The sequence below is a fragment of the Neofelis nebulosa genome, chromosome 8 (genome assembly GCF_028018385.1).
Source record: "Neofelis nebulosa isolate mNeoNeb1 chromosome 8, mNeoNeb1.pri, whole genome shotgun sequence".
NCBI classification, from domain to species: Eukaryota; Metazoa; Chordata; class Mammalia; order Carnivora; family Felidae; genus Neofelis; species Neofelis nebulosa.
The window spans coordinates 4,416,881-4,443,800 of NC_080789.1; the positions used below are offsets into that span (position 1 = coordinate 4,416,881).

The 26,920-nt window shown below is 42.5% G+C and overlaps 1 protein-coding gene across 8 annotated transcripts in view; it reads left to right on the top strand.

The window, feature by feature from the left end:
• The window catches only part of SMC1B (structural maintenance of chromosomes 1B), an 86,844-nt gene that overhangs the window by 54,322 nt on the left and 5,602 nt on the right, over positions 1-26,920 (top strand). For all 8 annotated transcript variants that reach the window (XM_058741017.1, XM_058741016.1, XM_058741020.1 and 5 more), the window contains 10 exons: positions 4,661-4,798; positions 5,073-5,189; positions 6,832-6,938; positions 17,615-17,756; positions 18,597-18,742; positions 20,293-20,446; positions 22,421-22,519; positions 24,491-24,647; positions 25,342-25,496; positions 26,537-26,688. In XM_058741017.1, coding sequence (XP_058597000.1) covers positions 4,661-4,798; positions 5,073-5,189; positions 6,832-6,938; positions 17,615-17,756; positions 18,597-18,742; positions 20,293-20,446; positions 22,421-22,519; positions 24,491-24,647; positions 25,342-25,496; positions 26,537-26,688 — 1,367 coding nt within the window. The remainder of the gene's footprint in view (positions 1-4,660; positions 4,799-5,072; positions 5,190-6,831; positions 6,939-17,614; positions 17,757-18,596; positions 18,743-20,292; positions 20,447-22,420; positions 22,520-24,490; positions 24,648-25,341; positions 25,497-26,536; positions 26,689-26,920) is intronic.

Consider the following 26,920-nt stretch of genomic DNA (forward strand, 5'->3'; position numbering starts at 1 on the left):
AGATAGACAGACAGAGAGAGAGAGAGAGACAGAGAGAGAGACAGAGAGACCGACCAACTAGAAAAGAAGTGGGACATTTGAAAAGTTAGGCAGTGGTGCAGTCTGCTGGCCAGGCCCCAACCATAACATCTTCCTTTCTTGCTTGGCTTTATTACAGAATCATAAAAAAACTAAGACAACTTGATTTCCTAAGTTTCATTGTAGCTACCAGTGGCCACGTGACCGTTGTAGAGATACAGATGGAATTATTGGTATTGTCACTTGGCGTTTTCTTCTTCCTTACCGGAATTCAGTCAAGAGGCCTGGGGAGGCAGCAGCCATCTTGCACCAAGAGGCAGCAAGCATGAGGATAAAGCCACTGTACTAAGAAACTAAAAGTTAGATGCCGTTGTTGAGGAACTGCATCAGCCTGCATCACACCGCTTTTGTGTGAGAAAAATAAGCCCACATTTTTTTTAAGCCACTGCTAGCTGGGTGACCCACCATTGAATAAACACGCCCAGAATGTAAAATAGACAGCAGCTGTGGAAGACAGTATGGTGGCTACTTTAAACATTCAAACTAGAATTATTGTATGATCCAGCAATTCTGCTTCTGGGTGTATACTCCGAGGAATTTAAAGCAGGGTCTAGAAGAGATAGTTGTACACCCGTGTTCCTAACGGTATTATTCACAATAGACAAAAGACAATAGACAAGCAACCCACGTGTTCGTCGCTGGATGGATGGACAAACACATGTGTTGTGTACATACAGTGAAACACTCATCCTTAAAAAGGGAGGAAACTCCAACACCTGCTACACAGTGGATGAACCTGAGGACGTGATGCTACATGAAATGAGCCAGTCACAAAAAGACCAATACCGTAGGATTCCACGTACGTGAGGCCCCTGGAGTAGTCAGATTTCAGAGAGACAGAAAGTAGACTGCCAGGTGCCGGGGCTCGGGAGTGCGGAGAACGGACTGTTGTTCACTGAGCGCAAAGTTCTTCAGTGGGCAAAAGTTTTAGTTTTACAAGATGAAAAGACTTCTGGAGAAGGGCCACACGACAACAGACATGCAACTTAGACACCACTGAACTGCACACTTGAAAATGGTAAAGGTGGTGAATGTTGTATGTGTTTCACCACAGTTGAAACGAGGATTCTGGGCCTCGTGGGTTTCCAGGTGACTTCTAATATAATTCTAGTCTTCACTAAGGCATTCTAGATTATAGAAAAGGACGGAAACTTGCCAGCTTATTTTATGAAGTTAGTATAACTTAAATTTCAAATATTATGAAGATAATACAAAAAAATAAAACTGGGAAATGACTTCTGCTATGAGTATAAATGCATAATTCTCAAATTAAATATCAATATAGAGAATTCGGTAATGTAGTAACAGAAAAGTACATCTGCCTGAATAGCATTTGTTCCAGGAAAACATGGGCATTTCAATATTAAGTGATCGATCAACATAATCCATTATAATAACAAATCGAAGGCAGGAGAAAAATCATATCATTATATGTAAAAATGTATTTGGTAAAGTTCAGCAGGTAGCTCTAATTAAAGTGCTGACTAAAAGAGTAAATGGTGGAAAAGATTTAAATAAATAGCTTTTACCCAAACCTAACAGGTGTAATTGCTTAAATGGTGAAACATTAAAACCGTGTTAAAATTAGGAAGTAGACTGAGATATCTATTATCAACATTATTATATAATGTGGTCTTGGAAATTATGGTAAATATAGTTAGGCACAAATGAAATTTGTATAAATCTTTGAAAAGAAAAAAACTAACTTTTTGCTGATAATAGGATTATAGTTTTGAAACTACTGGATTTAATAAGCTAATGGGAGGGCTATGTAGATAAACAAAACTCTAGTTTTTCTCTGGATTATCAAAAAACATCTAAAAGTGGGAAAAGATTCTCACAATAGGAATAACTGTAAACCTAAAGACACAGTAACTGGGGCACCTGGGTGGCTCAGTCGGTTAAGCGTCCTACTCTCCATCTTAGCTCAGGCTGTGATCTCAGGGTTCATGGGTTCAAGTTCCACGTTGGTCTCTGCGTGAACAGCACAGAGCCTGCTTGGAGTTCTCTCTCCCTCTCTGTCTCTGCCCCTTCCCAACTTGTGCTCTCTCTCTCTCTCTCTCTAATAAACAAAGCTTAAAAATTTTTCTAGAAAATAAATCTTCATGAAAAACACAAAGAGGAAAGGCATACTATATTCTTGGGTTAGAAATCTTCTAATTAATATAAAACTAAATACAATTTTAATTAAAATATTGAGGAGGGGTGCCTGGGTGGCTCAGTTGGTTGAGCATCCGACTTCAGCTCAGGTCACGATCTCACAGGTTTGTGAGTTCGAGCCCCGCATCGGGCTCTGTGCTGACAGCTAGGAGCCTGGAGCCTGCTTCAGATTCTGTGTCTCCCTTTCTCTCTGCCCCTCCCCCATTCATGCTTGCTTGCTCGCTCTCAAAAATAAACGTTGAAAAAGAAATTTTAATGTTATTGAGGATTTTTTTAAACATAGAATCTCTTTTTAAACTTTTTGAAATGTTACTTATCTTAGAGAGAGGGGGCAGAGGTGAGCAGGAGAGGGGCAGAGAGAGAGAGGGAGACACACAATTTGAAGCAGGCTCCAGGCTCTGAGCTGTCAGCACAGAGCCCAATGCGGGGCTCAGATCCACAAACCACAAGATCATGACGTGAGCTGAAGTCAGACGCTTAACTATCTGAACCACCCAGGTGCCCCTTATTGAGGACTTTTTAACTTGATAAAATGACGTTCTAATTTTTACAAATGAAGAATTCCCTAAGATTAGTAAAAAAAATATGTGACAAAAGTCGGGAAGGTAGAACTTCTCTTGCTGGTGTACAGAATACCGTGAGAAGCCATTGCAGTCAAGCTGATGTAGTATTGACATAGGGATGGACAGATTAATGACACAGAAGAGGAATTCCAGAAATACTCCCAGTATACTGACAACTTAGTGTACAACAAAGATGATGTTTCAGCTTGGTGGGAAAAGGATAGATGATTTAGGAAATGGTATCGGCATATCTAGAGAAAGTAATGCTATGCCCCCTGTTATAAAATAACAAATACAAAAATAAATTCCAGATTAAAAGCCTGAATGTAAAAAAGTTAAATGAGGATAAAACCCATCGTATACAGTTTTTTAAGTTTAAAATGAGGACTAGGTCCTCTACTTATCAAAGAGTTCTTTCCAAGTTGACATGAAAAAGACATGATAGAACATCTGGGGAAAGGATAAGATTAGACGGTTCGTGGGAAGAAGTTGTCCATTGGCCAATAAACATGAAAAAATGCTCAGTATAGAATATAGCACTCAAGGGAATACAAAGCAAATTCAGATTACTTCATACCTATCCATAAGGCTTGGAAATATGTATAAATGCTGGAGGAGAAGTAAAGAAACATGTACTCCTCCGTTATTTATAGAAAGGAGAGTTCGAGCCTTTGGCAAAGCAGCGGTAGCTGCTGTTAAACACGTGAATACATTTGACCCCTTGATCGCACCCTGAGGGTCTATTGCGCGGAAATGAAAACATGAACACTTAATGGTGTACATACAAGTATGTTGTTGCAGCTGCTGGCGGTGGCAGAAACCCAGCCCGTCATTAAGAGAACAGTTGAGGGGCGCCTGGGTGGCGCAGTCGGTTGGGCGTCCGACTTCAGCCAGGTCATGATCTCGCGGTCTGTGAGTTCGAGCCCCGCGTCAGGCTCTGGGCTGATGGCTCGGAGCCTGGAGCCTGTTTCCGGTTCTGTGTCTCCCTCTCTCTCTGCCCCTCCCCCGTTCGTGCTCTGTCTCTCTCTGTCCCAAAAATAAATAAAAAACGTTGAAAAAAAAAATTAAAAAAAAAAAAAGAACAGTTGAATAATTTGGGTACAGGTACACTCTGGAATAATGCACAGCCATTGAGAGAATTGATCTAGAGCTTTATCAGTTGACTTCTGTGAGTAACTGAGAGAAACAGGAGGCTGTAAAACAAGTGACTCTGTGTACGCATATATTCATGTAAAGACTAGGAGGGAAATACAGAAGGACATATACTAGGAAGTTAATCTGGTTGAGTAATAGGGTGGGCGAAGGAGGAAGGGGATGCGCTAACAGCAAGGCTGATCCCATTTCAGCCGCTTACGTGCCTTGTATGGAACACACGCTTCCCATTCCTCGTTTTTCATTTCTGTTTCCTGTTCGGAAGTGTGTTAGTTTTTGAGGGTGCTTGTTGTAGGGCATCGTGGGCACTCCAGATGGCTTGTGTACTTAGTTGCCGGTCTCTTATCAGAAGAAGGGAAGATGGGGAGTGCCTGGGGGGCTCCATCGGTTAAGCGTCTGACTCTTGATTTTGGCTCAGGTCACAGTCTCACTGTTCGTGAGTTTGAGCCCTGCCTCGGGCTCAGCCCTGCTGGTGTGGGGCCTGCTTGGGATTCTCTCTCCCTCCCTCTCTGTCTCTCTGCTCCCCTCTGCTGGTTCTCTCTCTCTCTCTTTCTCCCTCTCTCTCAAATAAATAAATTTTAAAAAGGGAAGAAGGGAAGGTGGGGCGTGGGTGTGGTTATATATAAAAATAAGTGAATTATGAGATCACTGGAAAATGAAAGTGCTGTTCTCTTATAAAATGTTCTCATGTTTCTCTCCCTTGTTAGGATCTAATGAAGATACTTCGCAAGGAAGCTGACTTGAAACAAATACAGACTCTAGTACAAGGAACTCATACACGACTCAAATATTCCCAGAGTGAACTAGAGATGATTAAAAAGAAGCAACTTGCTGCTTTTTACCGGGTAATACGGGCTTACATACAACTTGGTGGAGATTAGAACCAGGACAGAGAATTTCAGGAATTATATATCTATAACACCATGTAATTTCTACACTTTATCCCATGATTGAGATTATATTTTTATGGTCGTTAATCTGGACATACAGGTGTGCCTGCAGTTACCTTATCTCGTGGATTCCCTTTTTATTCCAAAAGATTCCTGTCACCTTTTTTTGCCTCACCATCTGAAGCTAAAACAGCCGTTTTAAAAAGAAAATTTCCTCTTTCGTCATTAGGAACAATCTCAGCTACAGAGTGAGCTGCTGAACGTTGAGTCTCAATGTACTATGTTGAGTGAAGGTGTGAAAGAACGGCAACAACGAATCGAAGAATTTCAAGAGGAGATAGACAAGGTCACGCGTCGTGTATTTATGACCGATTGGCGTGTCCGGTAGAGTTCTCAACCAGATACCGGATTTAGGGCTTCTTGCACATACACTAAAGCAGTTTGCTCGGTGCCTGCTTTTATTGGTCTGCCAAATGAGGCTGTGGCTTTGGAGAACCACTGCAGCCCCTCTCTAGAGGTCATGACCAGCGCACACTTGCTCCTTCTGCCCTCTTCTTCTCCTTGCCCATCGTAAAAATGAGAGCCTTTTTCTTCTCCCACTGCCCTTAACGGCAAGAAAGGAAGAGCTTTTCATTCAGATTAGTTTTTAAAGTTACTCCTTCCCTCGGTAATTATTTCTCGAACCGGGCACAGTGCTTGCCTCTGGGGCAACAAAGGTCTGGTCGTGACAGACCTTGCAACATGACAGGAACTTTGTGGCTTAATTCATGCCGCTGTTGATCCTGTCTAATCCTGAGGAAGTTGTCTGTCACACCATCACTGAGTAACTTCCATTCATTGCTTTAGTTCTGCCTCGTGTCCCAGGTTTTGAAACCACACTTATGTTCCTTTAATTATCTTTTTTCCAGGTTAAGTACCCCTAATGCTTTAATCATGTGTGTTGACCGTGGATTTAAGACCAGCTGTGGCAGCCATCCCCTGGGCTCTCTGTTGTTTATCAATGCCCAGAACAAAGTGTAAGGTCAAGATAGCGTCTGACCTCTACAGAGTACCATGGGACTCAACACATAGAACTATAACTCTCCATAGTTTTGATTGTCTAGTTATGGAAATTATAACTTACCACTGCATGAATGATATCACATTCATGCTTAATTTTTTTTTTTTTTTTTTTTTAATTTTTTCAACGTTTTTTATTTATTTTTGGGACACAGAGAGACAGAGCATGAACGGGGGAGGGGCAGAGAGAAAGGGAGACACAGAATCGGAAACACGCTCCAGGCTCCGAGCCATCGGCCCAGAGCCTGACGCGGGGCTCGAACTCACGGGCCGCGAGATCGTGACCTGGCTGAAGTCGGACGCTTAACCGACTGCGCCACCCAGGCACCCCCATTCATGCTTAATTTATATTCAACTAAAACCTGAAAGTTTTTAACATGTCCTGCTGTTTAAAACAACAAGTTTCTCTTATCCTGTAATTGTATACAAATAAATGCAGGGCTTTAAAGATATTGAGGTTAAATGTTATTTTGTTGGGATTTGGCTCATTCTAGTTTTTCCAGATCTTTCTGAGTCTTAATTCAATGTGCCAGTCTTCATGGCTTCTATTGCCCAAGACTCTATAGCATTACTTACATATAAAGAATATTTTCTTTATTTATGTAGAATGTTATATTATGGTGTAGCTAACATAAAGGGAATATTTCTGATTTGGTTAAACATTTCATAAAGCCAGAACTGTTAATAAAGCCAATTATGAGCTTTCTTATTTAGTTTTCAGAGTAAGACATTTGAAAATCGATGGGTGTAGTTTGTGGAGTTAAAGAGAGAAAGAAATCACTGGCTCCTCAGAGCACAATAATGCTTTTCAGATTCGTATTTAGCCTAATACAGGAAGTTCTTGGTGGGAAGAATTTAGATTTAAGCACTGTCTGTATACTTTCTAAAAATTAATTATGAAACCAGTTGTTTTTGAAATAATTTAAAAGGTTGAAGATGATATTTTCCAACACTTCTGTGAAGAAATTGGTGTGGAAAATATTCGTGAATTTGAGAAGAAACATGTTAAACAGCAACAAGAAATTGATCAAAAAAGGTATTTTTATCAGAAGATGTGAGTAAGCAACTTACACATATATAAACATAACTATTATTTCTTAATTTAAGGGAATTGTGCCTGAACGAATCTTTATTTCAGTTCATCAAGAAATATCTAGTAAACATTCATATTCTTATAGAGATAGAATTCTTTTATTCAGTAATTTTTTTTTTAATGTTTATTTCTGACAGAGAGAGACAGAGCACGGGTGGGGGAGGGGCAGAGAGAGAGGGAGACACAGCATCCGCAGCAGGCTCCAGGCCCTGAGCTGTGAGCACAGAGCTCGACGCGGGGCTCGAACTCACGGACCGGGAGATCATGACCTGAGCCTAAGTCGGTAGCTCAACAGACTGAGCCACCCAGGCGCCCCTATTCAGTAACTTTTTAAAGAGAGAAAGCATAAATATACGAAATAAGAGAATGAGGATATACTTACACAAACATAGTAGTTATTAAAAGAATAATAAGGCAGCAATTTACTTATTTCTTTATAAATATCCATGTGTATGGATATAATTTGTAATTTTCAAGAAATAACATATTACCAGGATAGAAAAATCTGAGGAAATCAGTTACCATAAGAAAGGAAAGTAAAAAAGCTTTCTGCCCACCACATCCTTCCCCAAATTCACCAGGCGTGTATGGTTTCACAAATGAATCATCCCAGCAAACTTTAAAGGCATAAGGAACTTCAACATTTAACATTTAAACGAATGTTCAATATTTAAACTTCTTCATGGTATAGAAGAGGAAGTTTTATTAAATGAACATCTTTTTATTAAATGAACATAATATAATATTGAATAATATTGACGCAAAAAATCCAAAAAGGTATGTACATACACATCTAAATCATTCCTACCTGTAAATAACCAAGTAAGTTTTAAAAGGAAACAAGCAGTGCAACAACAACAGCAGCAAAATATTCCACCATTATCAGTGTAGATTTCATTCTAGAAATAAAAGGATAGTTCTGCATCAGGGATTATTGCCATAATTTGCCATATTAATGATCAAAGGGGGAAAAAATCAACTCTAGAAATGATTAAGAGAACTAGACAATTCAGCATCCATTCTTGATTTGAAATTCTTAAAATGTGAGTAGGTATCTGTAATATGAGAAAATATACCTTATCCTAAATCAGCATTATGTTTTCATGAGTAACGTTGGAAAACACTAGAAGTATTCCTAGTAAAATGAGAAATGAGAAGAATATTCAGTATCACCGTTACCTAATGTGCTCCCGGAAATAATAGTCAATAGAGTTAGACAAGAAATATAAATAAGGCATAAACATTTGCAAAGGAGGAAACAAAACTTCCACTATTGGCAGGTTATATGATACATATCTAGAAATTCCTAGAAAACAAATTAGACATTGAAATTCCTAGAAAACTGTTAGAAACAAAAAAGCAAAAAAGCATTCAGTAATGTGGCTGGATACAAATATTAATATGAAAATTTTAAATTAAAAATTAATATAAAAATTAATTTTGAAATTAGTAGCCTTTCTATATAGAAACTACCAGGGAGACGATGTGTAGGGAGAAAATATCTCAATTATGTTAGGAAAAAGGTGTAAAATACTTGGTACTTGGGAATAAACCTACTAAATGTGAAAGTATATAAGGAAACTTTTAGGGGCACCTGGGTGGCTCAGTCAGTGTCCGAATCTTGATTTCGGCTCAGGTCATGATCTCCCAATTTGTGGGTTTGAGCCCCGCATTGGGCTCTGTGCTGGCAGTGTGGAGCCTGCTTAGGATTTTCTCTCTCCCTCTCCCTCTCTCTCTCCACTCTCTCTCTCTCTCTCTCTCTGCCCCTCACCCCTCTGAAAACTAAATAAGCTTTTTTTTAAAAAGAAATTTAAGCAAGATAGAGAAATAATAAAGTTGAATAAAAAGAAAAGGCAGGGGCACCTGGGTGGCTCAGTCAGTTAAGCGTCCGACTTCGGCTCAGGTCATGATATCACAGTTTGTGAGTTCGAGCCCCGCATTGGACTCTGTGCTGACAGCTAGGAGCCTGGAACCTGCTTCGGATTCTGACTCCTTCTATCTCTGCCCCTCCCCCACTTGTGCTCTGTCTCTGTCTCTCAAAAATAAATAAATGGAAACAAAGGAAAGAAAGAAAAGGCATACTAGTTCTTTCATAGGAAGACTCAGTATTATAAAGAAGTTGGTTCTCCCTAATTTAAGCCATAATTTCATCTCAACACATGTATGGACAAAGTTTTAAAAAAAAAAAAACAACAACAACAACTGGGTAAGCTGATTCTAGAGTTGACATTCAGAACTAGCTAAAAAAATCTGAAAAGGGTAATGAGAAAGGACTAGGACTCCCAGATTTGAAAACATGTATAAAGTTGGATTAATTAAAATCTTGAGGTACTTGCTCACAAATAGAGTCCAGATCTATAAGGGAAATTCAAGTTAATATAAAGCTGGCATTTCATATAAGTAGAGAAAAAATATACTTTCCCAGTAAATCACGTTGGGATACATGTGTTTCCAACCTGGAAAAACGTACTCGGGTCCCTGTCTCATTCTTCAGACCCAGATCAATGCCAAACATTCTAGTAAATAAAATGAAGGCATAAAAATACTAGGATAAGCCATAAGAGAATTTTCAAAAATAATCTCAGACTAGAGAAGGTCTTTCAGTATGACTTAAACACCGGGAACCATAAAGGAAAGGATAAAATGCAAAGGTATAGAAATAAAGATGTTTTGCATGGCAACAGTACCGTGAAGAAAATCAAGACAAATGACGATCCGGGGGAGAACATATGTACACATATATGTTTAGAAATCGTAACGAGTGGTTGCCTCTGAGAAGACTGACAAGTGGGAAAGAGATATTTTACTTTTTGTGTATTCTTGCACCTTTTTAATTTTGTACCACATCCATGTATTATCTATTCAGATGTGATTGTTTTGACAACAGGACTATAAATTCTAAATTGAAGGATACAATAGTGACAATGACAAGGTTGTACCGTAAGTCAAAGGACAGTCCCTTTGCCCAAGGGGTGTAATCCTTTTATGTTTAAAAGTAGTCAAAGTCATGTAGAAACAGGAAGCACAAAGCATTTATGATTGCAGATTATTTAAGGCTAGACTTATACTCATCTAGATGATTGGTTTATTTTGTATTAGGTACTTCTCTTTTTTTCAGTTTTATTGAGATAAAATTGACACGCATCACTGTGTTAAGTTTAAGGTGTATAGCATAATGGTCGGAGTTACATGCATTGTAAAATTGTTACCGCAATAAGTTTAGGTAACATCCATCATCTCACATAGACAAAAAATCAAATATAATTTTTATTTTTACTTATTTGTGAAAGTCTTTTATTTCCTGTGTAGTTAACGTGCAGTGTTATAGTAGTTTCAGGTATACAATATAGTGATTCAGCAGCTCTCTGTGTTACACCGTATGTTCATCAAGATGAGGGTACTTACCCTTAGTCCTCTTTACCTATTCCACATATCTCCCACCCACCTTCCCTATGGTAACCATGTACCTGTTCTCTAGTTAAGAGTCTGTTTTTTGCTTTGCCTCTTTTCTTTTCCTTTGTTCATTTGTTTTGTATTTGTCTTTCTCTGACTGACTTATTTTGCTTAGCATAATACTCTGTAAGGAGCTCCATTCAGGTCATTGCAAATGGCAAGATTTCATTCTTTTTTATGACTAATATTCCATTGTATATACAACTGCCTCTTCTCTATCCATTCCTCTGTTGATGGACCCTTGGGCTGCTTTCAAAGTTTAGCTATTGTAAATCTGCTATAAACATAGGGATGCATATATTCTTTTGAATTAGTGTTTTCATATTCTTAGGGTAAATACCCAGTAGTGTGATTACTGGACTGTAGGGTAGTTCTATTTTTAACTTTTTGATGAACCTCTGTTGTGTTTTCCACAGTGGCTGTACCAGTTTGCATTCCCACGAACAGTGCATGAAGGTTCCTTTTTCTACACACCCTCACCAGCACCTGTTTTTTCTTGCATTTTTTTTTTTTTTTTTAATTTTAGCCATTGTGATAGGTGTGAGGTGATAACTCGCTGTGATTTGTATTTCCCTGATGATGAGTGATGCGGAGCATCTTTTCAAGTGTCTGTTGGCCATCTATATGTCTCCTTTGGGGAAATGTCTGTTCATGTGTTCTGTTCATTTTTAAATGGATTATTTGTTTTTTGGGTGTTTTGTTTCTTGGGTGAGTGGTAGAAGTTCTTTATATATTTTAGATACTACCCTTTGTCAAATATGTCATTTGCAAGTATCTTATTCTGCAGGTTGCCTTTTAGTTTTGTTGGTTGTTTCCTTTGCTGTGCAGATGCTTTTTATTTTGATGTAGTCCCAATAGTTTATTTTTGCTTTTATTTTTCTTGCCTCAGGAGACATATCTAGAAAAAAGTTGTTCTGGCCAATGTCAGAGACATTATTGCCTGTCCTCTATTCTAGGATTTTTATGGTTTCTGGTCTCATATCTAGGTCTTTAATCCATTTTGAGGTTATTTTTGTGTATGGTGAAAGAAAGTGGCCCAGTTTCATTCTTTTGCATGGAGCCGTCCCGTTCTCCCAGCGCCATTTGTTGAAGAGACTGTCCTTTTCCCATTGTATAGCCTTGCCTCCTTTGTCAAAGATTAGTTGACCATATCATGGGTTTTTTTTCTGGGTTTTCTGTTCCATTCCTTTGATCTGTGTGTCTATTTTTGTGCTTGTACCATACTGTTTCGATGACTACTTTGTAGTATAATTTGAAATATGGAGTTGTGATATCTGCAGTTTTATGTTTTTAAGATTGCTTTGGCTATTCAGGGTCTTTTGTGGTTCCAGACAAATTTTAGGATTGTTTGTTCTAGTTCTGTGAAAAATGTTATTGGTATTTTGGTAGCAATTGCATTAAATATGTAGATTGCATGGGGCGCCTGGGTGGCGCAGTCGGTTAAGCGTCCGACTTCAGCCAGGTCACGATCTCGCGGTCCGTGGGTTCGAGCCCCGCGTCAGGCTCTGGGCTGATGGCTCGGAGCCTGGAGCCTGTTTCCGATTCTGTGTCTCCCTCTCTCTCTGCCCCTCCCCCGTTCATGCTCTGTCTCTCTCTGTCCCAAAAATAAAAAAATAAAAAATGTTGAAAAAAAATTTAAAAAAAAAAAAAAAAAAAAAAAAAAAATATGTAGATTGCTTAGGGTAGTACAGACGTTTTAACAATATTTGTTCTTCCAGTCCATGAACATGGGATGTCTTTCCATTTCTTTGTATTGTCTTCAGTGTTTTATAGTTTTCAGAGTATAGGTCTTTCACCCCTTTGGTTAATTCCTAGTTTATTCCTAGGCATTTTGTTATTTTTGATGCAATTGTAAATGGGATTGTTTTCATAATATCTCTTTCTGATGCTTCATTATTAGTGTATAGAAATGCAATGGATTTCTGTATATCGGTTTTGTGTCCTGCAACCTTACTGAATTTATCAGTTCTAGTAGTTGTTTGGTGGAGTCTTCAGGGTTTTCTATATATGCTAGCATGTCATCTGTAAATAATGAAAGTATTATTTCTTCAGTACCAATTTGGGTGCGTTTTATTTCTTTAAAAATGTTTTTAAATGTTTATTTATTTTTGAGAGAGAAAGAGTGCACAAGCAGGGGAGGGACAGAGAGGGAGACACAGAATCCAGAGCAGGCTCCAGGCTCTGAGCTGTCAGCAATGGAGCCTGATGAGGGACTCCAACCCACGAACTGTAAGATCATGACCTGAGCCCAAGTCAGATGCTCAACTGATTGATCCACCCAGGTGCCCCACTTTTTTTTTTTTTTTTAATTTTTTAAATGTTTATTTATTTTGAGAGAGAACATGCACATGCATGTGAGAAGTGGGGGAGGGGCACAGAGAAGGGGAGAGAGAGAGAGAGAGAGAGAGAGAGAGAGAGAGAGAGAGAGAGAATCCCAGGCAGGCCCTGTGCTGTCAGCGCAGAGCCTGATGCAGGGCTTGATCCCACGAACCATGAGCTGATCATGACTTGAACCAATATCAAGAGTTGGACACTTAACCAGGTGCCTGGATGTCTTTTATGCCTTTCTCTTGTCTGGTTGCTGTAGCTAGGACTTCCAATATTATGTTGAATAAAAGTGGTGAGAATGGACATCTTGTCTTGTTCCTGACCTTAGGGGAAAAGCTCTCAGTTTATTCCCATTGAGTATAATGTTAGTTGTGGGTTTTTCATATAATCAAATATAATTTTTAAATACAAAAGTAATATGTACCTCTTAGCGAACATAGAAAAGACTTTTAAAAAATATCAGTCATTATCCCATTGTCTAGAAATAAAAAAACTATCAGTATTTTGGCCCATTCCTTTAATTTTATTCTCTATAATTCATAGTCCATTCATTTATTCAACACCTATTTAATGTAAGCCTCCCATGAGTTAGGCACTCTTCTAGGCACTGACACTGCAACAGTGGACAAAGCGGGTCAAGCCCCTGCCTATTCTGTGTCCTTTGCGTTTCCATGTACATTTTAGGATCAGCTTTTCAGTTGCTCGTAAAAGTCTGCTGGGATTTTGATTGGGACTGTATAAATCTATAAATCACTTTGGGAAGAATTGACATGTTTTAATGCTAATGCATGAATAGTAACCTTCTTCACTTACGTACATTTTCCTTAACTTCTCTCATTAATGTTCTTTGGTGTTCAGTGTACAAATTTTATTCATATTTTGTTCAATTTTAAGTACCTTATATTTTTATGCTATTATAAATAGAACTGTTTTTGATTATCAATTTCAAATAGATTGTTGGTAGTATATTGAAATAAGATTGGTTTTTATAAATTGACCTTGTATACTACAACTTTGCTAAACTTCTTAGTTCTAGGAGCTCTTTTTATAGATTCCTTGGGATTATTTATATAAACGATCATATTTCAGTAAAAATAATTTTATTTCTTCTTTTCCAATTAGTGTGCCATTTGTTTCTTTCTCTTGTCTTACTGCACTAGCTAGAACCTCCAGTACGATGTCGAGTAAGTAAAAGTGGTGAGAGCAGACATCCTGCCTTATTCCCAGTCTTAGCGGCAGAGCGTTCAGTCTTTCACAGTTAGGTATGGTTTTAATTTTAAGGTGCCCTTTAGCAGATTGAGATAGTTCCTTTCCGTTTATAGTTTGCTTAAATGTTTCATCATGAATGGATACTTTTTCTGTCGTCTTTTGAGATGATTACATGGTTGGAGTTTTTTGTTGTTTATTAACGTAGTAAATTATACTGATTGATTTTAGAATGTTAAACCAACTTGATATACCTAGGATAAACCCGACTCAGTCGTACTGTATTGTATCCTTTTCAAATATTTTTGGATCTGATTTGCTAAAATTTTGTTAAGGATTTTTGCATCTACATTCATGAGTGTATTGGTATACATATTTTTTTCTTGGAATATCTTTGTCATGTTTTTGTATCAGGGCAATGCCTAATGCCAAACCCATAAAATGAATCAAGAATTGTTCTCTCTTCTTGGTTTTTCTGGAAGGGTTTTTGTAGAATTAGATTGCTTCTCTCCTAAAAGTTTGGTGAAATTTGCCCGTGAAGCCACTGAGGCCACCTACCTTTCTTCGTGGGAAAGTTTTTAGTTACAAATTCAGTTTTCCTAATAGATGTAGGGCTAGTCAGGGTATTTTTTTCCTTGAATGGGTTCTAGTAGTTTATTTCTTTCAAGGAATTTATGTGTTTCACCCAGGTTGTCAAATTTATTAACGTAAAGTTAATAATAACCGCTTTTTATCCTCTTTAATGCCTGGAGGATCTGAACTGATACCATCTCTTTTATTTCTGATATTGGTGATTTATCGTCTTTCTTTTCTTCTTGATTCCTAGCTAGAGGCGTATCAGTTTTATTGATCCTTTCTCAGAGCAGCTCTTGGCCTCGTTGGTTTTCTCTGTGGTTTGTCTATGTTGTTGATTTCTGTTCTCACCTTTATTGTTTTCTTCCTTCTACTTATTTTGGTACGTAAGCATTATTTTCTAGTATGAGCATTTTGAACTGTATCTTTCCTTGCAACTATTGCTTATGCTGCATCCCACTACTTCTGGTATGTTGCGCTTTCAGTCTCATCCCATTCAAAATATTTTCTAACGTCCCATGTGATTTCTTTCAAAGACCCTTCTGGGGTTCAGAAGTGTGTTGTTTAACGGACACCTGCTGGGGGATGGGTGGAGTATTCTTTCGGTGGCAGTTAAATCTAGTCACTCAAATCCTCTCTGTAACTTAGTGGTCCTCTGCCTGGTTGTTCAGCAAACACTGAGAGGGGCGTTGAAATTTCCAAGCGTACTTTTGGATCCGTCCATTTCTTCTTCCGGTGGTGTGAGTTTACTTTATTTTAATTTAAATTTTTTTAGTGCTTTATTTATTTTTGAGACAGAGACACAGCGTGAGCAGGGGAGGGGCAGAGAGCGAGCGAGACACAGAATCCCAAGCAGGCTCCGGGCTCCGAGCCGTCAGCACAGAGCCCGACGCGGGGCTCGAACTCACAAACCGCGAGGTCGTGACCTGAGCCAAAGTCGGACGCTTAACCGACTGGGCCACCCAGGCGCCCCAACTTTATGTATTTTAAAGCCTTGTGATTAGGTCTGTACATATTTGGGATCATTAGGTCTTTTTGCTGAATTAATCCCTTTATCCTTGTAAAATGCCCCCCTCTTTATCCCTGTCATATTCTTTTTTTCTGAAGTCTGCTTGAACTTCAGTAGATTATCTTTCTAAAGAATTATGTCTACTACTGCTTATTGGATTTCTCATAAAAATCCAACTGGAATTCTGATTGAGATTCTGGTTCTGATTATATATTTATTTGGGGAGAACCTCTTCAAAATATCAAGTCCTCTCACCTAAGAACATAGTATGACTCTTCATTTATTCTAATCATCTATATTCTTTATTAGAATTTTAAAGTTTTCTTTTCCATTGAGATCTTGTGTGATCGTAAGTTACTTCCTAGATATTTTAGAGGGGTTTTTTTTTCTCTTATGAATAGTATTTCTTTTTATGCTGTATTTCTAGTTGGTTTCTACCGGTGCAGAAACACGCTATCGACGTTTAGATCGATGTAACATGGGATAAGTTTGCTAAACTCTCTCGTTACCTCCAGTAGCTTATCTGTTATGTAGCTGGGATGCCTCTGACATCCGACTGAAAACGTGGAGTAGGCAGTTGAGTGCACAGGCTAGGAGTTCATGGGAGCACCTCGCCTGCACCTCGCAGGCAGAGGTAGAAAGTCTGGGTCTGTATGCAGGTGGCACTTACAGCCATGTGCCTGGGCGAGGTCACCAGAAACTATTAAAGGAGCAGCCAGTGAGGGGAGAGGAAAGCTGGAGTAGCGTGGTGTCCGGAGCCAGTGAAGAAGTGTCTCCCTCCTGTGTGGTCTGCGTACGGGTCTGCGGCAGAAATAGGTCCTTCGGGGGTTTGTTGTTCACCACCGCCGCGGGCGCTGTTGTCAGCGGCTACGAGCAGAGCCCCCGAGGGTGTCACGCCTGGCTCCACCATGTCCTGACTGGGTGGCCTTGCGCGGGAAACTTGGCTCTGCCCTGCTCTGCTCGTCCTCATCGTAAACGGGGATAGTGCTACCACCCACTCAGAGAGTCCTGGGACTCAAGTGAGTTAAATCACGGAAGGGTGTTTGTAACAGCGGCTGGCGTGCAGTCACCTCTCATGGAATAGCACTCGGCTTTTATCATTCCTGTTCTTGTGCTCTGTGTATCAGCAGGACCTAGCACAGTCTCTGATAACGGTGCTGTAAAATGTTTCTGGATTGAATGCTGCCGTTGGGGTATGTGAGGGAGACAGGACGGGAAGAATGAGCTGCGGTCGGTCTTGGAATTCTTTACGAGGAGTCTGTGAAGCTGGCAAAGTAGGAAGCGCTTCAGGAAGGGACATGGTCTTTGGTCCCCAAGTTTGGAGTTTGTGGACGACTAGCCACTTGCAAAGACTGACTAAATGGACAAGAATAAGCACATAAATTGTAACTTAAAGACGAAGGGAGGGAGGGAGGGAGCTGATAAAAGATTGAAGAAACATGTATCATATGCACAGTATGAATTCCGATTCAAACAAACCAGTTGTTGTTGTTTTTTTATTTTTTTTAATGTTTTTTATTTATTTTTGGGACAGACAGAGACAGAGCATGAACGGGGGAGGGGCAGAGAGAGAGGGAGACACAGAATTGGAAACAGGCTCCAGGCTCCGAGCCATCAGCCCAGAGCCCGACGCGGGGCTCGAACTCACGGACCGCGAGATCGTGACCTGGCTGAAGTCGGACGCTTAACCGACTGCGCCACCCAGGCGCCCCGAGTTGTTGTTGTTTTTAATGAGACTCAGGAAATCTGGCAGTGGTCACAATTCAATATTAAGGAATTGTCCTCAGTTCTATCTATAGTAGTTTGTGGTCACTTCACTTTCAGAGACACATACTAAAATGTTGACAAATGAAATTATATGATGTCTGAAACGTGCCTCAAATATAACCCAGTGCTGGAGAGCAGTGCCCAGTAGAGCTCTAGATGAAACAGGATTCATTACAGTATTCCTTCTACTTTTGTAGCTTTTAAAAAATTTTCCACGATAACAATTAAAAATAAAGAACTAAAGGCTCTTTACCACTCGTAACACTTGACTCTGTTATACTAGATTAGAATTTGAGAAACAGAAAACTCGGCTTAATATTCAACTCGAATATAGTCGCAATCAGCTGAAGAAGAAGCTGAATAAGATCCGTACATTAGAAGAAACCATCGAAAAAGGCAGAGAAGACATCGATAACCTAAAGAAGGTAACTAATTATAGGCGGCTGAAGTGCGCGGCCATTGAAATGATTTCTTTCATTGCGTAAACACTGTTGGACTCCCGAAGTGTTCTCATAGCGATGGGAAGGGTGGGGGGCAGGTTTGAGAAATACTGGAAGTAAAATCAGCAGGTTCATAAATTATTAGGCGTTGAAGTGGGAGAGGCGTGTGGGGGGTAGGTGCCGCTGAGGACTCCCGAGTTCTAATTTGGGCGATTCGTGGATAGAGGGGCGAGTTAAAGAGAGGAAAGTCTGGACCCACGGAGCTTGAGTTGCCTGTGTGAGATCTACATAGCAAACTCTAGCAGGTGGAGGGCACGTGGAGAACGGGAGAAGCCCAGGCTGGTTGATGGGAGTAGATTGAAGCCATATGTGCATGGTTGAGACCTCACCCCCCCCCCCCCCCCCCGCCACCCCCCCAACCCCGCCCCACCGCCCAGACAGAGCAGTAGATGCTGAGGAACAGTGAAGCGAGGGGGGAGCTCGGGAAGGAGGAAGTGAGGACAGTTGCCAAAAAGGTGAAGTCTGGGAGATGTCTGCTTAATTGCCAATTAAGAGGTCATTTTTGCAAAAACATTTTCATTGGACAACGTCCAATGGAACAGAGTCAGAGGGTAGCAAGCTGAGGAATGAATCCAGAGTGAGGGACAAAGGCAGGTGGTAATTACCAGTCTCCAAGAAGTGTAGAACAAGAGTGGGTCACATTCGGGAATAGAAGTTCAAGCAGCACACACAATCACTGCTTTGCTTTATTGACGATGAGCTGATCTGTTGACCTTATTAACGTAAAAGATAATTAAGTCTACAATGCAAATCATCTTCATTCAGGCTGAAGAAACTTGTCTGCAAATTGTGGATGAACTCATGGCAAAGCAGCAGCAACTTAAGGACGTATTTGTCACTCAGAATGCCAACACGGAGAAGGTCCAAGCTCAGCTTGAAGAAGAACGGAAGAAAGTTCTGGCTATTGATAGGTAATGGAGAAGTGTGTCAGCTTAAAGGACCATAACCAGAGTTTTAAAGACATTTACTACCAATTTAAAATCTGTTAGAGGCAGTTTGTTACTTGAATATGTGTCCCACATCACACCTTTCAGACATTCTCATTTAGGGGAAAACCAAAAGAGGCGGTCAGTTGTTGAGAATGCATAGTTCTTTTTGGCAGATGCAGACGTGGCCCTGAACAGAGAGTCCCTTACCCGGAGTCCCTCTGACACTGGTGTACAGGGTCTTCCTACAGTCCGCCTGGGTGAGGACGCACGGCGGGCCGGCGGGGGGGGGGGGGGGGGATCTGGAGCCAGCCCGTGTGGTTGGTACCCCGGTTCTGCTGCTTACACGCTGTGCCTGCCTTTCCTCAGAAGGAAATACTAACGTGGGGATCTCATAGTGCCTGCCTCCCAGGACGGTTGTCGGGATTCAGTGAGGGGTTGTTCCTAGGACTCTTAGAACCTGGCACGTGATGAGCATGTGTGTTTGTCATGATGGTGACAAGGACACTTGGAGTCAGGTGGCCTGTTGCACCCCAGCGACCTCTGCTTTTCAACCGTAAATGGTCAGATGAAACGTGTGCTCTGTTTTTGCTCCACTCTTGGCACTTCGTAGTCTTCCTCACTGTTCAAAGCCCTTCAGCATTTCGAGATAGAGCAGAAAGTTCTTTGTCTAAGGTTTCTGAGTGGAGTTAAAGTTCATCTACTCTTGAATTGTTTTCATGGTTGTATTTAGTTTAAACAGAACCACATCTCTGTTTATCATCATATTCTTGAAAACCACATAATTCTTCATTTATTTTATTTTTTGGTCCTGTTTCTGGGACCTCTTAAAAATACCACGTTGTGGGGTGCCTGGGTGGCGCAGTCGGTTAAGCGTCCGACTTCAGCCAGGTCACGATCTCGCGGTCCGTGAGTTCGAGCCCCGCGTCAGGCTCTGGGCTGATGGCTCGGAGCCTGGAGCCTGTTTCCGATTCTGTGTCTCCCTCTCTCTCTGCCCCTCCCCTGTTCATGCTCTGTCTCTCTCTGTCCCAAAAATAAATTAAAAACGTTGAAAAAAAAAAAAAAAAAAAAACCACGTTGTTTTACTTGGTAAAACCCCCAAACCCTCATTTAAGATAGAAGGCATTACATTAATTAGGGGCTGTAGGAAATAGGTATGTCATGACTTACCTGGTAAGACATTTCTCTTGTTAAAAGATTGTTTCTCTTGGTTTGAGGCTCTAAAGTGTAGAGCTTATACTGAGGGAGAAATGCAGCTTGAAAAATTAAATAGATTTCAAAGCCAAACTAGCCTGATGAAAGTAATTATGTTTATTATTTGAAAATGCTCCATTGGATAAATTAATTACATTCATGGCCTTTCTCAAGAGTGTTAAAGTTTACATAACAGCATCAGTGCGATAACTCTAGAACTTACAGCACTCCTAGGAAAAAATCTTTTCCATGCAGTTTTATTTGTAACACATTCGTTTCTCTTCTCTGGTACAGCTCGAATGGGTAAAATATAATCACTTTTCATATCTGTGTATTTACAGGGAAGTGGCAAAATGGCAAAAAGAAGTTGTCATCATTCAGACTTCTTTGGAACAGAAACGGCTAGAGAAGCACAATATGCTGCTCGACTGCAAAGTTCAAGACCTTGAAATAATTCTTTTGTTGGGATCGCTGGACGACATCGTTGAAGTGGAGGTATTCTACCACGTGACTTCAAAATGCACGCAGCTGTGGGGAACTTGTGTAACGCCCGGTGGCTGCTTAGCCAAGTCCCGGCGCTGCAGACGGTTCCCCTGGCCCCACCCAGAGCCCCGTTAGGAGTGGAGGAGACATCTCCTGGGAGGCAAAAGGGGCAAAAGGGTCGTCGTTACAGAGGACTGGGCGTCTTGTGCCGTCTCTTCCGTCCCTTGCCCGTCCACGTCCCTTGAGCCCCCGCGGGATGGGCCAGTTTCTTTGCCGAGAGTATCAGAGTGAGAGCCGCTGGAGTTAGCGGCCTCTGGGGGTGGTGTTAGCAAGGCTGTGCTGTGGCTTCAGACAGAGTATCTTCCGGTTAGCTCGCCACTGGATGCAATAGAAATGGCTGGTCCTGCCTTTCAGGTCATTCCTCTCTGAGCCCTTTCTTCCCTGGGGTCTCCCCCCTACCTCCCTCCTCCCCGCCCTGCTCTGCCCGGCAGTCAGACATCTGCTCTGTTCCGTCCACCCTCCACTCCAGAAGTCCTTCGTCCTTGCTAACATGACTACTTCTCACGACCTTATCCTCCAAGTCTTTGTCTTCTTTCTCTATTTTAGCAGAGATCACATTCCAGGCAGGAGGTAAGGAAAGGAGAAAGCCCTTTCCAGGCCACAAATGACATAAACCCAGTTCAGAGGCTTTAAAGGGGGTAAAGGGACAGGACTGGAATGGAGGCGATCTCATGCCAGACTCAGTCCAGGAATTTGAACACCATCAAGAACTCTTTCTGGCTCAGTATATATTGGCTTTATTCTCCCAAATGGGCCTTCCCCACAAGGCTACAGCTGTAACCACTAGTTCTGACCAGAGGGGAAAGAGAACTCTCCCCTACTCTCTGCTGGGAAAATCCTGGGGAAGAACTCTGGCTCGTTCTGGGTCACAGGTCCACTTGTGTAGATGCAGAGAGAGAAGGGAGGGGGTCTGTTAACAGCAGAAGTACATGGGAGCAGAAAAACAATAGTCATTATACTCTAGAAAGAAAAATAGTATTTTTTTTTAATTTATTTTTTAGAGCAGGCGCTCCAGCAGGGGAGAGGGGCAGAGAGAGAGAGAGAGAGAGAGAGAGAGAGAATCTTAAGCAGCAGCCTGACAGGAGGCTCAATCTCACGACCCTGGAATCATAACCTGAGCCAAAATCAAAAGTCCGATGCTCAACTGACTGAGCCACCCAGGAGCCCCTGCATTCACTTTTTAAAGCATGATGCTTCTTAAGAATAAAGTGTTGAGGAGAGTGAAAAGGTCCCAACCATATTGTCCCGGGAAGAGAAGTCTTGGGGAATACGATCATTCTCCTCCAATAGAAGATGGCCTGTCCCAGAGGAAAGATCACATTGGTTCTTTCTGGTCCCAAGGTGGATACAGGGTTGGGGAGGAGAGGCCACAGAAACAGCTTTCCTCTCCTAGGGAACACTTGTACCACTACTTGAGTGGTGAGTTCCCTGACTGGAATTTGGTAAGCACATCTGGTAGGGGCCACGTAATGGGGATACAATATAAGGTCTTCTATAAAGGCTGAAATAGACAAAGCCCTAGGTAGAAATTGTCTCTCTCCAGAGGGCTGAACAGGGAACACCAGGCAGAAAGCATTTCAACAGTTGTCATAGGAGTAACTGTCTTATCACTGTTTTGAGGCTGAACCTGAGATTTCCCTTCCACTGGAGGTGTGGAGACAGGGTGTGTTCCCTAGGTCTCCAGGATTCTCCTAGAAGACTCTCCTATGGTGGGAGAGACTGTGCCGGATCATTAGTTCCAAAATCATTCTGTGCACGTGGAGCATCTGGGGGTCTTGCTGCCGGGTCGTCACAGCCTTGCAGGCCACGTGAGGATTTTAACTTTTTACCCGAGTGAGGTGGCGATCAACTGAAGGGCTCGGGACAGGTGGAGGAGTAGAGCTCCCCATTTCACATAACAAAGGAGGGGCTTCATCTGTTTTTCAGTTGGGCACTGAAGCAGAAAGTACCCAGGCAACGAGTGACATCTATGAAAAAGAAGCAGCCATTGAGGTAGACTACAGCTCCCTGGGAGAGGATTTGAAGGTAAATGGAGGCTTCCCGTTAGGGCTAGTTCATGGTGACAGTGAATATTTACATGTAATACAGAAGAGTGTTTTGACCGTAGGTTCAGGGGAAAAAGTAGATTTGCTAATGGTGTTTGAAGAAATGGTCTAAATAGACAACTTTTTTTTTTTTTTTCCAACGTTTTTTTATTTATTTTTGGGACAGAGAGAGACAGAGCATGAACGGGGGAGGGTCAGAGAGAGAGGGAGACGCAGAATCCGAAGCAGGCTCCAGGCTCCGAGCCGTCAGCCCAGAGCCCGACGCGGGGCTCGAACTCACGGACCGCGAGATCGTGACCTGGCTGAAGTCGGACGCTTAACCGACTGCGCCACCCAGGCGCCCCTAAATAGACAACTTCTTAAAAATGTTTCTGTCAGCCTTTCTGTGTGTTCACAGAACATGAGTATCTTGGAAATGCTTCCCAAATGAAGTCTTCTGTGGGCAGCCAGTTTTTTGAAAGGCTGTCTCCTTGGAGATTTACAGTGAGCGTTAGTCTCTGAGAAGTCCCGCAGCAGACACAGGTGGCCACCGTACTCCAGCAGCCTGGGGTGGCCTGTCACCGTCCCGGTGTGGCCCCCACAGTAGGGGACAGACACATCCGTCACGGCTGCAGAGCACAGACCTGGGGTCTGGTTTCAGGGTCTCTGATCCGGCATCTCTGGCTCTGCTGCTCCGTCGTCCCTGTGAGCCGCGCTCCGATACCGCATTTGCGTTTTGCCTCCATCCCGAGGCCGCGTCTCTCGTGGAGGGCACAGCGACTAGCCGGTCCTAGCGTTCCGGCCCCGCAGCCCCGCAGCCTTCAGGCAAGAGACAGGCCGCCTTCGTAGTGGTGTGTCAAGGGTGAAGAAGGGCTTTTCTGACAGAGCCCCAGGAGCTGTGCTGGCATCACAGTGGCCAGAACTGGTGACCAGTCGCCGTCGGGGGGATGGGGTTGGTGAGCCTCAGATCAAGCAGGGACCCCCGCCCCCTGCTACAAGGGACCCGTGAGGGAGGAAAGCTCAAGCATGGGCTCTGTGAGACAGGGGTGGAGACTAGATGCCAGGTAGCAAGGTCCACCTTTCAATTTCACATGTTCTTACAGGTGCTGTGAGATTTGCTGGGCTCGTGGATCGCAGTTCTATTTTTAGGCAGTCACAAAACAGCTTTTGTCTTCTCTGTAGTCTATTTGGTGCTTTCATGTTTAGAAAATCCTTACCCGCCTTATTACTGAGTAAATATTTATAAATATTGTTCGTGTTTTGTCTTCATTACCTATTTAATTCATCTGAAGTTTATTTGGGTAGGTGGCATAAGGTAAGTATCTGTTTTTAAGAAGTTACCTAAATTAGCCAGTGTACTCAACATTCTTCAAATAATTCTCTCCTCAGTGCCTTAAAACCGTCACATTCCTCATGTTCATGAACCACCCTGGGAGGGCAAGAACGCTTTCCTGGAAGGTCACGCCTGCACCCCTTCCTCCTTTCCCTCCTCGCTTCAGGGCTCTTCATCCTGGTGGTTTCAGCTTAAGTGTCTCCCCCTGCAGACTGGTTGGGTGCCTCCTCCCTGCCCCGCAGCACCTCCGCTTGCCGTTAGAGGGTCTCCACGCTGTTGCCAGTGCCAGCCTGGGTGTCCGACTTCGCAGTGGGCTCTTTAAGAGCAAGGACAGAACAGTTTTCATCACTGAATCCTCAGGGTCTAATCCAGAAGTCAACGATCAGCATTTTTTAACGAATGAGAAAATGCGATCCATGAGTCGCTGCTTTTTGCCCGCGTGAGGAAGTGTGGAGGCGAAGCATGTTCCAGGAGACCAGTATCTAGAACACTGGAGCTGCGGACTCCGAGGCGCCAAGGGGGGGAAGGGGCGGCTGCGGAGAAAGGGACGCAGGGACCTGGTCCTGAAGGGCCCTGTGCCTAATTACTCAGCAGCTAGGGTCTGAAAGGCAAGCGGTCACCGCTGTTCTCTGTCAATAGGCGTTACAAACGGATGAAGAAGCGGAGGCCCGCCTCAGACTCCTGCTGCAGCAGGTGGCGTCCCAGGAGGAGGTCCTGTTGAAGACGGCGGCCCCAAACCTGAGAGCCCTGGAGAAGCTGAAGACCGTCAGGGACAAGTTCCAGGAGTCCACAGACGGTGAGGCTGGGCGGTACTTGCCAGCAAGGCCGCACTCCTGGGGGTCGTGGGTTCTGTCTCTTTAGTTTTAACTTAGATCTTTCTCTGTCATCCCATATTAATGTGTGCTTTTAGTACTGAGTCACTAGTTGCTGCCTTTGTAAGAAGTGCTCTGCTTTAATTAAAAAAAAAAAGTATACTGGTTATTTTAGAACATAATTTTTTATACCAGTGTGATGGCCGTCTTAGATTCTCTTTCACAGAATTTGTCGCTCTTATTTAAAAATTAGAAAAGGGGCCCATCAACTTTAAGAGCCATGTTCTTAGAATCAATAACAATTGGGGGTATTTTAAAGGTAGATTTTACTCCAGACAACCAAATTCAAAATCCAGTTTTTAAGATACTCTATGCTTTAAAGTTGCAATAAGAGGGGCGCCCGGGTGGCTCCGTCGGTTGGGCGTCCGACTTCGGCTCAGGTCACGATCTCACCGTCCGTGAGTTCGAGCCCCGCGTCGGGCTCTGGGCTGACCGCTCGGAGCCTGGAGCCTGTTTCAGATTCTGTGTCTCCCCCTCTCTCTGACCCTCCCCTGCTCATGCTCTGTTTCTCTCTGTCTCAAAAATAAATAAACATTAAAAAAAAAAACAAGTTGCACTAAGAGAAGCCCTCCCCCCCCCCACTGGTCTTCAAAGTAAAGAACGTTGCTTCTCTGTCAGCTTTTGAGGCCAGCAGAAAGGAAGCCAGAGTGTGTAGGCAAGAGTTTGAACAGGTGAAAAAAAGGAGATACGACCTCTTCAGCCAGTGTTTTGAGCACGTCTCCGTCTCCATTGATCAAATCTACAAGAAGCTCTGCAGAAACGTCAGCGCCCAAGTAGGTATTTCCACCCCAAATGCCGCTGGAAACTGTGTTGGTGGTCGTTTTTTTCTGGTGGGAAATAAATATCCACCGCATTATCTGAGTGACCCGCTTCCAGTCGATTCCAGAACATTGGTTGCCACAGTAACTGTGTTCTAGATCCCACTCACTGTCCCACTGGTCAGCCTGGACAAGGCAGAACCTCTCTGGTTCTATTTTTTTCATCTGAAAAATGAGGGGGTTCAGTCATTTGTTTCCAGATTCTCTTCAGTTCTGAGTTCTGTTGCCTGGTGCTAATTTGGTTTCATGGAACAGTCAGTGGTCTCTGTAGTACAGGTCATGTTCTGTAGAGGGTCTTGGGAATGTCTGACCTGGGGTCTGTGACAAGTTGGGCGGAGTACAAAGGAGAGGAAGGAACCAAAGGCAGGACTGTGTCGATAGTCCCTTTGCTATAACCTTTGCCCGTGACGCGGTCAGTACCCACAGCAGACGCCGTGGCACTGAACGTGGAATCAAGGGGTGCATGGGGGACTTCTACACCTGCTTTTACCTTTCTGCTGGTGTTCTTTTATGGCTGAAAGTTGATCCTGGATCAGACACTTAGGATTTTAGCTGAAAATAATTTACTTATCTTCAGTAAAATAAGACTAAAATAAACCCATTAACTTCTTGAAGGCAGGATTCCTGCCTGTATCTACAGTACCTGGCCCGCAACGGCTATTCAATAAATGGTTGATGACGGGCCAACGGGTGAGCTGAACAAAGACTGTTTTTGTCAGACTGCGACATGTGCTGCTGACGTTTGAATGGCAGTCCTACGGGAAGGCCTACTCCTCTGTGTGTGTTAGAATGTTTTCCCTCTCCTACCACCCACGCAACCCTATTTCCTGTGACTGCATGAACAGCTATACACATTGTTTACAGGCATTGGTATTTTCCCATCAAAACGGAGGAAAACCTCACCAATAGAATATTTCACAACCTCTCTCAGTTTCCAAAGTCGAAATTTTACTAATTGCTTCTGTGATACTGCTAATAAATAACCTGTGTTTCAGGCATTTCTTAGCCCAGAAAACCCAGAAGAGCCTTACCTAGAGGGAATCAGCTATAACTGCGTGGCTCCAGGCAAACGGTTCATGCCAATGGACAATCTGTCGGGGGGAGAAAAGTGTGTGGCAGCTTTGGCCCTCCTGTTCGCGGTGCACAGGTAAGGCCACGGTGAAGTGTCTTTCAGCATATGTGCTACAAAACTGTTTTCTTCAGCCAGACAATTCAGGCTGTTTTAGGCCTATAATAATTTAGACTGAAAATCTAACACATAATTCAGCCCTTGACAGATTTTCACTAAATTTCTGCAACTACCAGAGGCTACTAATATTCCAAGTTTATAGAAAGGAAAGGAAAGGAAATCCTGGGATGGACGGATGTGACATCAGGAT